The following is a 15,964-nucleotide window of genomic DNA, read 5'->3' on the forward strand; positions in this document are numbered from 1 at the left end:
TGAATGAGTGAGCCATGATACTGGTGATAAGGAGCTTGCACCAGCCCGGAAAGTGGCCTCACTGATTCAGTCAACCAGCACAGAGGGAGGACAGCTGTGCCCAACGGACAGTCAGGCCCGGGCACTGCAGAGCTCTGGGCTCAGTGCATCTCTCCAGCGGCGCCGCAGGCCTCAGCTCTCTGCCTGGCCAGGAGCCTCGAGGACCCCAACCCTCTCTTCTTCCTCTGAGGCCTGGGGGAGAGCCGCCCCACTCAGCCCCCAGCCGCCAAGAGCAAAGCTCACTCCTTTCCTGACCAGGCCGTGACGTGACACTCGAGTGCAGTTCTGAGGGGCACACGGCTCCTTCGCTCCACAGCTGGGCCTTGGAAATTCTCAACAGGTGCAGGAACTGGCAAGTTTCTCTAAGGTACAGACCCACGTTCTGCACTGAGGCCTCCAGTCCCAGAGGAACGGGGAACGCACGCAGTCCCCCCTCCAGGGACGCCCTGGCTCAGCTTCCCTGGACCCACTTCTGCTCCACGCCCGTCTCCCCAACCCCTGGAGGCCCGCGGGGCCGGGCCAGCCTGGCTCAGCCTCTGACAGGAAGCAGGACCCGAGACAGGCGGGCAAGCCTGCGCTTCCACTGGGCCCAACGCCAGCTGCCGGGAGCCTGGGGCCTCGGCAGGCATCCCACCCTCGAGCCCAACCGGGACCTCAGCCTGCCCACAGTGGCATCGCTACTGAGGGCCCCAGCCTGCTGAGGACCTCACCCCACATCCTGGGGCTGAGTCACCAAATCTGGGGACAGGCCTCACCCGGGAGAAGAATCAGGCCCCGCCTGCTGGTCCTGCGGCCCTTCCAGGGAGGCCATGAGAGAGCCCGCTATTCTTCCTGGGCTGTTCAAGCTGAGACTGTGGCAAAGGTCCATCACCCAGGACACTGGGCCTCACCCCTGGGACGGCCGCTGGAAGGCCTGGAGCCACTGCAGAGTCAGGCCCAGCGCCCACCCTGCCTGTCCTGCTACGGACACTTCAGACAACACAGGGCTATCGGGGGGCAGGTCTCTGCGCAGGGGCTCCCTGGCCTCACACAGAGCTCCGGCGGGCTCCCCGGCCAGAAGCCTCGGGGTAACAAACAAAACAAAACGAATCACCAATATTTCACCATCTAGAGATTTTATACAAAACCCCAACCCCTGCCAAAGAGAAGTCGGGAGCTGGGAACAGGGTGGGGGGCAGTAGGGGTCTGGCCACACTGGGCCACATTCCGCTGTCACCGTCAGAGGGCATAGAGGCAGCCACGCCCATCGTCACATGCAGTCCCCTCACCCCAGTCCTGACCACAGCTGGCCTGCTCCTCGCCCGCACGCCCCCTTTTCTGTCGAGAGCACCTGCTGCAATGCTTGCAAAAAACCCCAAAATTCAAGACCCAACTCAGAGAGCGGAAGTCAGACCTACAGCTCTGGGACCCACCACTCCCAAGGAGCCTGATTTAGAACTCAGTCCCAAGGGACAGGGCTCCAGCGTCCCCTCTGCGCTCCCAGCTGGCGGGAACCCAAGGCCTCCTCCTCTGTGTGTCCCCTGAGCAGCTGACGTTTGCAAGAACGACCACACCCACCACGACCCGCAGCCACACAGTGGGCAGAGCCAACAAGCTTCAGTGCGCCCAGCCGTCCCCTTCCTCAGCGTCACAGGGTCAAGACACAATTTAAAAGGCACCTGACACTTTTTATCCAAAAACTAGACTCTCAGGCAATGTCCTGGGGTGTGAACCCCAGCGCGTGCCTGCCGTCGGCCACCCTCCACCCACCAGCGTGCAGAACGACATCCCCGTGGCCCCGACGCACCACAGGACGGGAGCTCTGCACGGACACCAGAAACTAGACTCTCAGGCAATGTCCTGGGGTGTGAACCCCAGCGCGTGCCTGCCGTCGGCCACCCTTCACCCACCAGCGTGCAGAACGACATCCCCGTGGCCCTGACGCACCACAGGACGGGAGCTCTGCACGGACACCAGAAACTAGACTCTCAGGCAATGTCCTGGGGTGTGAACCCCAGCGCGGGCCGCCATTGGCCACCCTCTGCCCACCAGCGTGCAGAACGACATCCCTGTGGCCCCGACGCACCACAGGACGGGAGCTCTACACGGAGCCCAGACCAGGTCAGGGTGGCTTCCCTGCACCCCACCGGGCCTCCGTGGGCATCATTCCTGCCCCACTTACCCAACAGGAGTGAGGAGGCCAGGCAAGGCCATGCTTTGCCATCTGCATGGCCCTGGGCAAACACGTGGGGCTGGTTCAGCTCTGCACCACTGACCAGGGCAGAGGGCTCCAGTGAGGGGCTCGCCTGGGCCACGAGGCCAGGAGGAGGGGCCTCAGGAGCAGCGACCTCCCTCCCGGCACCAAACTCGGCACTTCCTGCCCGGAGACCAGAAGCATCTCTGGTATGTCCTCCGGCCCTCAGCCTGAACAGTCTTTCCCTCCCTGTGCCCACAGCTCACCTGGTCTGGAGCCACAGCCACAGCACGGCCTCCCTCGCCATGTCCCCCTCCCGTGCCGCGCCCCCCTCCCTCGCCTGTCCCCCTCCCGCGCCGCGCCCCCCTCCCTCGCCTGTCCCCCTCCCTCGCCGTGCCCCCTCCCTCGCCGCGTCCCCCTCCCTCGCCGCGTCCCCCTCCCTCGCCGCGTCCCCCTCCCTCGCCGTGTCCCCCTCCACCCTCTCTGCGTGTCTACCGGCCGCTCCCTGTGGCCTGCCCTCTGCCAGACCCGCACCCGCTCAGCCAGGACAGGGCTTGTTGGTTCTGACTGCACAGCCATGATGGAGCCTCCGGCCCCTGGGCTCACTCGGAAAGACTTTCAGCGTGCACACAGAGCCAAAAACCTTCTCTGCCGAGCCAAATTAAATACAGAGGCCTCTAGTTATTTCCATATGCACACAACAGGCTCAAATAAAGCAGTCCTCTGTGGAAGGCTCCAGCAGACAGGGCTGGACCAGGCCCCAGGGCCGCCCCGAGGGTGCTGGGAGGGAGGCCCAGGCCGGGGAGGCTGGCTCTCGGGGGCTGGGCAGGGAGGGGGAAGTGCCCGTGGTACAGGCCTCTCTGCCTCAGGCCCACCCAGTCAGCCAGAGCAGGCACGGGGCCCTGTGAGAGCCCAGGACAACCCTGACCCCAGCTCCCCAGCCCCACCCAGATGCCACGACCACCAAGGCTCCCGAACCTGCCAGCCCTCCGCTGCCAGGAAGCACTCCATAAAATGCAAATCGCCCAGGTCTCTGTCACGGTCCCAAACCCTCAGTGTGCCAGCAACACGCGCCCTGCCGGCCTCCAGCCTGTGGAGTGTCTCGGGGACGCCTGCTCACCCTGGAGCCCCGTGTGGTGCACTCCCTGGTCTCCCAGGCAGGAAGTGTCATGTTTGGTGCTGGGAGGGAGACCGCCGCTCCTGAGGCCCCCTCCTCGTGTGGTCTGCAGGCTGGCAGCCCCAGTTTAGGGGTGTGCTCCCCTTCCCGACACTCAGCACCCCTCGGCACAGGGAGCACAGCCCGTGAGTGCACCAGACGCCTCTGAGCGGACCCTGGGCGGGTTCTGTGTGTCTGTGTCCCCACTGCCACACGTGGCCAGAGAGCAGGTCACAGGATGAATACACGGACAGACGGACGGGGGGAAAGAAGGCCACGACATCCGGTGACGGCTGCCAGGCCAGGCGTTCTCTGGGCACATCACACGGAACCAGCTCGTACCGTCCCCACTTTCAACCCGACAGCCGTGAACGTCCATCATGTCATCATCACCCAGCGGCTGCAGTTCACGTGGGGCTGATTCTGGTACAAAACAATCTCAGGTAGCTGCTGCCCTCTGCCCGTTTTGTAGATGGAGACACTGAGGCAGGGAAAGGCTGCACGACTCACACAGAAGCCAGGAGGCCGGAGGCTGGCCGAGGCACCGGCCCGTCGGCAGAGAAGCCAGCTGCTGACCCGCCTTCGCCACGGCCCTCCCTGGGAGAAGCCCACCCGCCTCGCCTGCCCTTTCAGCACCAGGGCCTGGCGCCCCAGCACGTGGGCCCCGACCAGCACCCGGTGGCATGTGGTGTCCATGGCAGGTGTGCAGACGGGACCTGGGGGGAGACTGAAGCTCAGGGCGCGCCGTCCCCCTCCATCTCTTGCAACTGCAACACTGACAGCAACGCCTGCGGCAACATCACAAGCTAGAACTGCCAGCACTTCCCCCAGGGACGTCACGGGGTGGAGTGGGGACTATCAGGTTGTGGCAGCAACAGGAAGAGCCTCCAGGAGCGGCCTTAGCTCAGAAACAGGCACCAGACCATTGGGGCAACGCCGGCGTCCACACCTGAGAGCAAAGGGTGAACTGACCGGGGGTGGTCACTGGGACCAAGCAGGACGGGGCCCACTGTTGGTTTACTCCCTAAACTCGACTGAGGACCCTCCATGCAACCAAGCACTGGGTTAGACACCAGGGGCACTGACAACAATGTACTCACAAGAATGACAGCAACTGAAAGGGCCAGGCTCCCAGCTCAGCACCACAGGAGAGCCCGACACTGAGCAATGGTGGACGCCCTGGGCACAGGTGAGAAAGGGTTCAGGGGACTCCGGCTTTCTGGGCCGGGCGGGGGCCGGGGGTGGTGGACGAAGACGTGGAGGAGAAGCAGACTGAGGAGCGACAGGTAATAAGGAGCCAGGTTGGTGGCCACAGGGCAGAGGAGACTGTGTGGGGAGGAGAAGGGGGCCTGGGAGGTCCGGGGAACCCCAGCCCACACCAGACACCAGCACCAGGTGGGAGAGGAGCTGCCCGTGGGCTGGGGAGGAGCCGCCCCGTGGGCTGGGGAGGAACCCGAGCTGGGGAGGAGCAGCCCGTGGGCTGGGGAGGAGCCTGGACACCCCCCCCCCCCGTGGGCTGGGGAGGAGCCGCCCCGTGGGCTGGGGAGGAACCCGAGCTGGGGAGGAGCAGCCCGTGGGCTGGGGAGGAGCCGCCCAGTGGGCTGGGGAGGAGCCGCAGTGTGGTGGGAGGAAACCCGAGGGCGAGCTCTTACGTCAGAGAGAAAGGTGACTGAAGGCAGTGTCAGCGGCCAGAGGCCAAGCCGGGTGAGGGGCCAGTATGCCTGCGGATGGGGCAGCGGGCAGGCCCTGCGTCCAACTCTACCCCCTGCCAAGGGGCAGCCCAGGGGCAGGCGTCAGGAACAGTGGGTACACTCAGCAAGAGCCCCAGTCTTGCCCGGGAAGCCAGAGCATGGAGGCCAGTACGTTCTGCATCTTCCCCCAGAAGCCCTGTCTGCTGCGGACGCACCGGGAGCTCCCCCAGATTCCAGACACAGGGCCTCCCACACAGACGTCCCCAGAGGGGCAGGATCACTTGTCTTCCCAGCTGGGAAATGGGCCCAGACAGCTGACCCGCCCAGGCTGTGGAGGGAAGCTGCTCCCAGGCCCACCCCAGCAATACAACACCCCACCCCAGCAGGGAGGCCCCCCACGGCGCAGGCCCTTGATGTCAACAAAACGACAAGTCTGGTATTTGCTTCAAAATAACCTGGGGGCTATACAATAACATCGCCCATGGGGGTCATGATGCCATTCTCTACTGCTGTGTGTGCTTAAAGTTTTCTGTAAGAAAAAGTTCAAGGCAGTGCTGAGAGTACGCTATCCACGGGCAGGCCTGTGACCTTCCTCAGCCGCTGTGCCATGTTCAGTAGGCGGGCGGGGGGGGGACAGAAAAAAAGCTCTGCACATTTAAATTATGACTCAGAGAAAGGTCAAGGGCCTCAGAGGGAACAGAGAACTCACGTTCGCACGCATGCATCTCCCCTCCACTCACAGCAGAGAAGAGCTACTTCCCCAAACACTTCCTGTCCACCTGTGCCCAGGACTAACTACACCGCAGGGTCCCTCCCCGGAGTGCGCAGAAGAAAAGCGGTCAGAACCGTGACTGCAGCAGCCATGCCAGTCTGCAAGGACCCAGCGTGTCTGGTGCTGACTGAGCACCTGCCATGGACCTGCAGGCCGCTAGCCCCTTCTCTCCCACAGTCCCTCCATTCAGAGTCTGGTGCCCACAGGGAGGCTGGGGAACCGTCCCCCATTCAGAGTCTGGTGCCCACAGGGAGGCTGGGGAACTGTCCCCCATTCAGAGTCGTCTGGTGCCCACAGGGAGGCTGGGGAACGGTCCCCCATTCAGAGTCGTCTGGTGCCCACAGGGAGGCTGGGGAACCATCCCCCATTCAGAGTCGTCTGGTGCCCACAGGGAGGCTGGGGAACCGTCCCCCATTCAGAGTCGTCTGGTGCCCACAGGGAGGCTGGGGAACCGTCCCCCATTCAGAGTCGTCTGGTGCCCACAGGGAGGCTGGGGAACCGTCCCCCATTCAGAGTCGTCTGGTGCCCACAGGGAGGCTGGGGAACAGTCCCCCATTCAGAGTCTGGTGCCCACAGGGAGGCTGGGGAACCATCCCCCATTCAGAGTCTGGTGCCCACAGGGAGGCTGGGGAACCGTCCCCCATTCAGAGTCGTCTGGTGCCCACAGGGAGGCTGGGGAACCGTCCCCCATTCAGAGTCTGGTGCCCACAGGGAGGCTGGGGAACCGTCCCCCATTCAGAGTCTGGTGCCCACAGGGAGGCTGGGGAACCGTCCCCCATTCAGAGTCTGGTGCCCACAGGGAGGCTGGGGAACCGTCCCCCATTCAGAGTCTGGTGCCCACAGGGAGGCTGGGGAACGGTCCCCCATTCAGAGTCGTCTGGTGCCCACAGGGAGGCTGGGGAACCATCCCCCATTCAGAGTCGTCTGGTGCCCACAGGGAGGCTGGGGAACCGTCCCCCATTCAGAGTCGTCTGGTGCCCACAGGGAGGCTGGGGAACCGTCCCCCATTCAGAGTCGTCTGGTGCCCACAGGGAGGCTGGGGAACAGTCCCCCATTCAGAGTCTGGTGCCCACAGGGAGGCTGGGGAACGGTCCCCCATTCAGAGTCTGGTGCCCACAGGGAGGCTGGGGCTGCAAACATGTTTTTGAGATTCAAGGCCACTCGTCAGGGTGCCCTGTGGCTCTGAACCAAGGTGCACCCTTGTGCCCATCCATGAGGACCAGGCCCTGTGAAGACCCTGCAGGCTCCCATCTCCCCACACCCCATCCCCTGTTCTGGGGAGCCTGACCACCACAGCCCTGCCGGGAAGGGGAAAGCTCTGTAGTAACCCGGACGCCCAGTCTGTGTTCCACAAAGTGTGGGATCTTCATTTCTTCACCTCAGCCTCCTTGTCTATAAAATAGGAATGATACAAAAAAAATAAAAATAAAAAAATAAAATAGGATTGATGCCAGCTACTTTATAGGACTCTTGGGAGGTTGAAATAAAATAAGTCTGTTTAAAATTCAAAGGCCACCCATGCCCTGGCCAGTTGGCTCAGTGGTAGAGCATCGGCCTGGCGTGCAGGAGTCCTGGGTTCAATTCCCGGCCAGGGCACATAGGAGAAGCGCCCATCTGCTTCTCCACTCCTCCCTTTCTCTCTGTCTCTCTCTTCCCCTCCCGCAGCCAAGGCTCCATTGGAACAAAGTTGGCCCAGGTGCTGGGGATGGCTCTATGGCCTCTGTCTCAGGCGCTAGAGTGGTTCTGGTTGCAATAGAACAATGCCCCAGATGGGCAGAGCATCGCCCCCTGGTGGGCATGCCGGGTGGATCCCGGTCAGGTGCATGCGGGAGTCTGTCTCTGCCTCCCTGTTTCCAACTTCAGAAAAATAAAAAAAATTTTAAAAACCCAAAAAACTCAAAGGCCGCCCACATGTCAGATACTACCACGGTGCAGGCTGCTTGCCCGTCCTCTCCTGTACAGAAACCTTCAGCCGAGCTAAGCTGACATTTTTCTGACCCACTCTTAACTGTCCACGCTTAGTGGGCGGTTCTAACCTGGGGAGAGCTGGGACAGCGGCCCATCCGCACACACGCAGCCACGAGCTCTGCCCCTTCTTGCCCGTCCGCTGCCTGTCTCGCCCGGCGCTGCCTCACACACTTCAACTGCTTCCCTGACCTCTGCCGCTGCCCTCTCTCAACCCAGGCCGTGCCCGTGGCTAAAGAGAGAACTATCCGTTTCCATCCAGGAACACGTCCCTCCTATACACGCAACACGGTCCAGCACAGAGGAACCTCTCAGCTCCGCAGTACCACCCGACAGCCACCGCCCAACAGGGGGTATCCGGGGCTACTTATGTGCTCTGCGTGTGAACCCAACCACCACAGCAGCTCCGTGAGCCACTACTGCACCCCACGCGACAGAGGGGGCTCCCCAGGCACAGAGAGGCTCAGGAGCATGCCTGAGACCACAGAGCGTGAAAGGGTAGGAGTTGGGGCCAGGGTCCTAGGCAGCCTGGCGACAGAATCCACCCCCTTCACCATCCTCCCTCCCTCTGCAGAGGACCACCAGGGGTCGTGAAGCTCACCCATCCTCACAGATGTGGAAACTGAGGCCAGAAAGGAGACACGAGGAGCCAACTCATGCCAGGACTTCTGGGGAAGCCGAGTACCAACAGCTGGTCATTGCCAGCTCCGTCCGGCCTCTCTGAGGTCTCCTGTCTGAAGGGACAGACCCTTCCAAGCTCAGCAATAACCAGGATAGGTAAGAACTATTACCGTGATTACGACTAACATTTACTGAGTGCTTACTATAAAGCACTGCTTTAAATGGTTCACGTAGCCTGACCTGTGGTGGCGCAGTGGATAAAGCGTGATAAAGCGTCGACCTGGAAATGCTGAGGTCGCCGGTTTGAAACCCTGGGCTTGCTGGTCAAGGCACATATGGGAGTTGATGCTTCCAGCTCCTCCCCCACTTCTCTCTCTCTGTCTCTCCTCTCTCTCTCTCTGTCTCTCCCTCTCCTCTCTAAAATGAATAAAAAAAAAATAAAAAAAAAAATAAATGGTTCACATGTACTAACACATGTGACCCTCACACCACCTAACCTCCCAGCCAGCAACAAGAGCAAACAAACATCCCTTGGGGAGAAAGCATTCACGCTTGCACACAGACTCCAACCCAGCCTGGAGAAGGCCATTTTGAGGGACCCAGATGAGGAGGCCGTCCACTAACTAGCTGGTGACTGTCCACGTATGTCCCCTACCAGTGTCCAAGGCCTGGCCTTGGGGTCTTCTCTCCACAAAAAGGCCGTTTGCATCCCAGCTCTAGTGCTTACTGATTGGGGACCCTGGGCAAGTTGTGTGACCGTCCCCCAACTGAAAAAATGGGAACAGCAGAAGCCCCTGCTCCTAGCATGCTCTGAGGATTCAGTAACTCACACACAGCTCACTCATGGCAACCATGTTAACCTCATCACTACGACCACGACCTTTGAACAGAGAGGAAAAAACAAGCCAGTGCAGCTTCCCGCGTGTGTGCACCGGGAGGAACTCCGGCTGCAGTTCCACATCTGTGCCTTAAATTCAAATCAAGCTGTCTCACCGCATTAGGAAGCCGCAAACCAAGAAAATAATAAAATGGAAAAAAATCACCCTTTTCACCAGCGAGGACATGGAAGCCACAGCCATGTACCAGCAAAGCATGTGATCAAGTTCAGGCTCAGCCCCTCCGGGAGGGAATTCACCGAGAGCCACGTCAGAAACCCGTCAGGAACCGTTTTACTCAGCAGTGATGTCACACACGCGGAAAGATGGTCATGGTGATGGTGGTGACACCTGCCATTTGGGGGCATCTAAGATGTGCCAGCCACCAGAAACAGAGTCACATTCCCCCAGGAGGTCATTGTGGTCCCATTTCAAGGATGACAAAATCAGGGCCCAGGCAGGGTGGAGGGTGGGGGGGGAGGCAGCACAGCTGAAGCCAGCTGGGAGGAGCGGAGCCAGGGTTCTGTGTGCCCCCTGGCCCGGGCCCTGAGAGAGACAGTCACATGACGAGCCCTGGTCCCTCTGCACCTAGCCCAGGGACCCGCACGGACGAGGTGTGCCACCAGTGTTTGCTGAGTGCCCCCTGGCCCGGGCCCTGAGAGAGACAGTCACATGGCGAGCCCTGGTCCCTCTGCACCTAGCCCAGGGACCTGCACGGACCAGGTGTGCAGCCAGTGTTTGCTGAGTGAATGAAGACACAGGAGAGCACAGCCCGGGTGCTCTTGGGTCGCACACAGCTCCCCGGGGAGCGAGCACCCCTCCACGCTCAGAAGGGCACGCCTGCATCCAGGGCTCCTGCACTCACTCCCCACGGAGGTGCCTGCCCCGGGCCCAGGGCTTGGAGGGGCCCTCGCCCAACTCGGGTGCAGCCACAGCAGCCAGAAGAGTGGCAGGTCCAGGTAGGACCATATCGCTCCTCAGCAGCGGCTCACGCAGCGGAAGCAGCCAGATTCTGCAAGGCTGCACCAATTAATTTAATTCTTCAAGAGCCTTAATGGCCTTTATAAACTCATTGCAATGTGCTTTTGAGGACAAATAATAAATCATACTCCACAGCCTCTGAGCCTCTTCTCCAGCACACACACACACAGGTCCACAGGGGACCTGGGCTAAGTCTGCAGAACTCCCCAGAACCTAGCAGGATCCCAGCCCACAGCGCTGTGCTGTCCTCTCACCACCCTGCTTACTGCAGGACACTCCTCCCTCCTCTTTCAGAGGAAATTTACAAAAGAGGAAGGAAGAAACTCCTAGGGGTCAGGGGCAGCGGGTGGGAAGAGCAGAGTGCTGACCTGAATGGGCCGGCAGCTGACCGCAGGCCCGGGCGGCCAGCTGGGCAAGGGCTTCCAGACACCCGCTTTCTCAGAAACCTCTGTGATACACGCAGTCCCATCATGCCCTTCCACGGAGGGGAGACCGAGGCTCACAGGGGTGCGCTAACTCGCACAAACTCACAAAGCTGAGCTGGGATCTGAACAGAGTCCGTTTGTGAGTTGCCTTAGATTCTCCTCTCACACCACGATCCCCTGTCCCAGAGTCCAGCCAGATAACATCCATGCTGTGCACACACACACACACACACACACACACACACACAGCAGCCCAGGGGGCCCTGTCCAATCCCTTCCAGAAACACCTCTTTGTCCAGTCACCTCACTGTCTGTCTGTGCAGATGTCAGCCCTGTCCATGTTTCTGAACTGAAGCTGTGTCAATATTAGTACAACTGGTTCATAGTCTGACTTCTCTGAGCAAAAGCCTGACAACCCCAGCAGGGCTGGCAGGGGCTCTCCAGAGGCCCGACATCAGAACATCTGGGTTTTACTTCACGTTCCCCTTGTAATGCTCTGCTCGTCACTGACTCCCTACCTCACCATGCCCGTTTAGAAAGGGAAGTGTGGGGCGGGCCCACGGGGCCGCACACGCGGGCTGTTACAGACTGAGGTTCTCCCAAGGTCTCCGCAGCACGCTGGGTCCTTTTGGGGTTCAGAGAGGGGGAGTGGCCAGCTGGAAGGGGTCTGGGTAGGGGAAAGCTGGCCAGGAGCTGGGCTCATGCTCTCTGGCCCTCCTTCAAGCTTCCTTCAGAAGCACATCCCAGGCACTGGGGGGGCAAATGCAACCCACTTGCTCTGAGGCTGAAGGTGGGTCCCCAGCACAGACTGCACACAGGAGGCACTCAGCAAACCAGAGCCTCGGTGCTGACAAGCCTGACCACTCACACTCAGTGTTCTGTCCTGCAATACAGGAACGGTAGGACCACAAGGACAAAGATCCAAACGCAATACCCGGGTGGGACAGCTGCTTAAGGCAGTAGCACGTGTGGGATATGAATACCAGGACCCTCATTCTCAGACCGACGGATTCCAGACAGCTGGCGCTGCAGCTGCGGCTTGCTCAGCCTCCACCCCAGATGCAAGGGAGATGGATCCTTGGGAACTGCACCCCACCGCCTCACACGAAGCCGGGCCCTTGGGGTGGGGAGGGGCGGCGGAGAACCTGTGCCGGTTCTCAGTGCAACTGCCAGACACAGGCTGCAGAATTTTTTAACTCAAAGATCAACCGGTTGCAGGTAGGTCTCCCCCCAGGGGCCCTGACAGCAGCCAAGTGAGCTAGTCAACAAATCCCCTCATCCCAGTCCTGCTCGAGGAGGGGCAGCTGTGCTGGCGAGCAGAGTGAGTAAATCGATATTCTCGGCACATACACACCCTCTTTTCTCCCTCTCTCGCCATAAATATGGGCCCCTGGATGCGCGGACGGCCACCCCCCGGCCCAGAAGCAGAAAAGGGCGGCCTCTGGGACACAGCCCTCCACTCCGACCACACTGGGCGTACACAGACAAACACCCCGAGTTCCACCGGCAGTTCCCCGACGGTCACGGCAGCAGCCACACAGAACTAACCTCCCTGGGCTGCAGGCCCAGGTGCACGCCCAGGGGGCCCCGCCTGGAGCACGCCCGAACCACCTGTGCACAGACAGCACCTGAGCGGGTCCCTCCGCCTGGCACACGCTCCCCGACAGCGGGACACAACCCCACACACCGGCCTGAGGTCCCGCGTCCAGAACACACGGACCCGGCACCGCCCTCTGACGAGCCCCCCCCACCCCCAGCAAGAGCCCGCCGCCCGGCAGCTTCGGGTCCTGTGCGCGGCGCACACGCCGACCCCGAGCGCTCCCGGCCCTCCTGCCCCTCCTGCCGGCGAGCCCGCACCCCCTCCCGCCCAGCACGCCGCCGCCCGCCCCGCCGGGCCTCACCCGCAGTCCAGCTCCAGCTCCAGCAGCGACTGGGTCCGCTCCGAGTTGCAGTGCAGACACCACATGGCTGCGGCCGAGGGGGAGCCGGCCACCCGGCCCAGGCCCAGCAGAGCGCCGCCGAAGCCCGCAGGGCCGGCCGGTCTCGGGGCCTGTGCCCACCCGCTGGGGACCGGACCACCGCCGAGCGGTCACCTTGGCGCCCCCCGGTGCCAGCCCGCTCCCACCGCTCCGCCCCAGGCCCGACACCAGGGCCGCCCAGGCGAAGCCCTCCTCCCCCGCCGCCCGCGGGGCGCAGCGCAAGGCCGGGCCCGAGGAATGTGCCCGGAGGGGGCGGGGCCGCGGCGGGGAGGGCGGGGCCGCGAGAGGGGCGGGACCCACGGGAAGGGCGGGGCCTCGGCGGGGAGGGCGGTGACGACGGGAAGGGGTGGGGCCGCGGGCGGGGACGACGGGAAGGGGCGGAGCCGCGGGAAGGGCGGGGCCACGAGCGCAGATGGCGGGGCCAGCGGAGCCGGGGGTGGCCCGCGCCGGGGCGGGTCCAGGCCGCTACACCGTGCCCGCAGGCGAGGCCCCTCCCTGGGACGGCACCCGCTCCAGCGCCGGTGCCCGCTATCGGTCTCCGTCCTCCGTGCAAACACAGCAGCTACTACGAAAGGCCAGGCCAGTCCACTCGGCCTGCTCCGCGGAGGGCGCGGTCGCCGCCAATCCCGACCTCAGCCTCAGCGGGTAGCAGGGGCCTTTGCTGCCTCGCGCGTGTCATTCTGGGGCTCGTGGGTCCCAGCCTGCGGCAGGGACACCCTTCCGGGAACTACTTGTCGAGGATCCAATGGAAGCTACTTCGTCCTCCCCAGGCGCGCACAAGGCCCGCCTTCCTGCACGCAGACAGCTTGCTAGCAGTTAGAGCTCCTGGCCGACAGCTGTCCTCGAGACGACACGGTGATGGAGGGGGAGTTCCCAGGCTTCACCGAGGCGCCGCCCCGACCTCTCCTCTTCCAGGCAGCTCAGCTCCCGGCTGTGAGCGGGCCGCTTGGCTGTTCCCACGGGCAGGTTTACTCTCACCCTCCTCGGGCTCCGTGAAGGCGCGCACAGTGCCAGCACCCACACTGTGGGCTGCCCAAATGTGTTTGGGAGATACCCGGCAGACACAGATACAATCCAAACCCCAAATGTCCTGGCCGCTTTACCTGTCCTGAGCTGCCCCACCTGCCAGCCCACTTCCTGGAGGGTCAGGCAGCTGGCCATTCTATGGGAATCAGGAAATGTGGGGGCCTCGGGATAACGTCCTTTCACATCTTTCATTGGGGACGAGGAGTGCAAAGGACCTGAAGATGAGTGTTATTCCCAGGTGGGGAAACTGGGCTGGGCGCAGGGAGGGGAGAGGGCTGAGCTTCCAGCCTGCGGCGTGGAAGAGGGAATCCCTAGAACCAAGGAGTGCACCTGACTAGGGCACCCGGGCAAGAGGCCCCTCACTGCCATCTCTATTCTTCCTCTTCACTTGTCTTCTTTTCTACGTTTAAAGTAAAGACACAGGATGGGAGCAAATACTTACAAACCATACATCTGATAAGGCTCTAGGTCTAGTATCACTACTATATAGAGAACTCTTACAACTCCATAATAAAAAGGCAAATAACCCAATTTAAACATGGGCACAGGAGCCTGACCTGTGGTGGTGCAGTGGATATAGCATTAACCTGGAATGCTGATGTTGCCAGTTCAAAACCCTGGGCTTGCCCGGTCAAGGGATATACGAGAAACAACTACTCTGAGTTGATGCCTCCCGTTCTGCTCCCTCCCCCTTCTCTCTCTCTGCTCTCTCCATGAAAAGATCAATAAATAAAATCTTTTAAAAAGATGAGCACAGGAAAAGTAAATTAAAAAGTAAATAGGCACAGGATCTCAAATAGACATTTCTCCATAGAAGATATATGAATGGGCACTACCACATGAAAAGATGGTCAACATCACTAGTCATCGGGGAAATGAAGATCAAAACCACAGTGAGATGTCGCCTCACACCCACTAGGACGGCTAGAATCAGAAAGAAGGACGAGAGCACTACCTACAGCAGGGGTCCCCAAACTACAGCCCAGGCCAGGCCCTGCGGGCCCCCTGAGGCCATTTATCCCGCCCGCTGCACTTCCAGAAGGAGCACTTCTTTCATTGGTGGTCAGTGAGAGGAGCATAGTTCCCATTGAAATACTGGTCAGTTTGTTGATTTAAATTTACTTGTTCTTTATTTTAAATATTGTATTTGTCCCCGTTTTGTTTTTTTACTTTAAAATAAGATATGTGCAGTGTGCATAGGGATTTGTTCATAGTTTTTTTTATAGTCCGGCCCTCCAACAGTCTGAGGGACAGTGAACTGGCCCCCTGTGTAAAAAGTTTGGGGACCCCTGACCTACAGAGAGTGCTGGGATAAGACCACTGAGCACACTGTCCAAAGACCATGATCACATCCTGCATCCTGGTAGGGGTGGGGTGGGGAGGGGCGGGGGTGGAGGGAGTGGGAGGAAACAGAGTTGCTAATAGTTGGCTGGGGTGGGGGGGAACTCCACCCCGGCTTTAACTGCCCTCTAAAAATAGGCTGCTGTAAACACAGCCAAGAGAATTCCCTGGCCCAGCTGCTAGAGTGCAGACAGGCTCCAACAGCCTCAAGACCCACGTCTCTAAGAATCCCAGGCACTTCTCCAGGCCCAGGGTCTCACCACCCACCAGACACCGTCCTAGCTGGGATTTAGACGGGGATTGGGTTTCCCCATGAGCATCTGGACCACCACAGGATGGAGTCTCTCATGGGGCAGAGTGCCTGAAAACCAAATGCCTCTCTCTCCATGCTCCTGCCCGGATTAACCTTCCCGGCAAGTCTGCCTCTGGCTTCTGTGCAGCGAATGCCTCGCGGATTAATAACTTAGCAGATTATCAGGTGGGCGAGAAAAGCTCCAGCCTGGAGAGGCAGAGAAAGCCCGTTTTTCTGCTGAAATGACTAGACTGGGAAGAATTCGTACGTGTACCATCTGGGCAAATTGCTTAGCTACTCCTGCGTCTCAGTCTCCTCAGCTACAAAGTGTGGCTCATCAGCCACCTCTCCGCTGGCTAATTCTCCAGCACTCATCAAGCATTTATTAGTGCTCATGCTGCATCTGTCTCCTGAGACCTCTATGGGGAGATACTGCTGTGACAAGCGTACGCCTACCCCCCGCCCCATTCCATGTCCTGATAGTCTGAAGGAGTCTGTAACTCTGCCCCATGAGAGGCTCCAGAGACAACAGGACATTAGCACGGGTCCTTAAGGAGTGAACAGGAGCCCACATACAGGGTTGTAGGATGCAAGAGAATCATGGAAGTGTTCACTTCGACTGTACTGT

At 60.7% G+C, this 15,964-nt stretch overlaps 1 protein-coding gene across 12 annotated transcripts in view; it reads right to left on the bottom strand.

The window, feature by feature from the left end:
* Positions 1-15,964, bottom strand: part of IQSEC1 (IQ motif and Sec7 domain ArfGEF 1) — a 274,380-nt gene that overhangs the window by 54,120 nt on the left and 204,296 nt on the right. Inside the window, exon 1 of one of the 12 annotated variants that reach the window (XM_066347178.1) lies at positions 12,600-12,893. The exons of 10 other annotated variants lie outside the window; for them this stretch is intronic. In XM_066347178.1, the coding sequence (XP_066203275.1) occupies positions 12,600-12,664 (65 nt within the window). In that variant the 5' untranslated portion in view covers positions 12,665-12,893. Of the gene's footprint in view, positions 1-12,599; positions 12,894-15,964 lie in introns of those variants that run through there. One more of the 12 variants, XM_066347183.1, reaches the window with a different exon arrangement.

Source organism: Saccopteryx leptura, chromosome 8 (assembly GCF_036850995.1).
Source record: "Saccopteryx leptura isolate mSacLep1 chromosome 8, mSacLep1_pri_phased_curated, whole genome shotgun sequence".
In the NCBI taxonomy this organism is placed as follows: domain Eukaryota; kingdom Metazoa; phylum Chordata; class Mammalia; order Chiroptera; family Emballonuridae; genus Saccopteryx; species Saccopteryx leptura.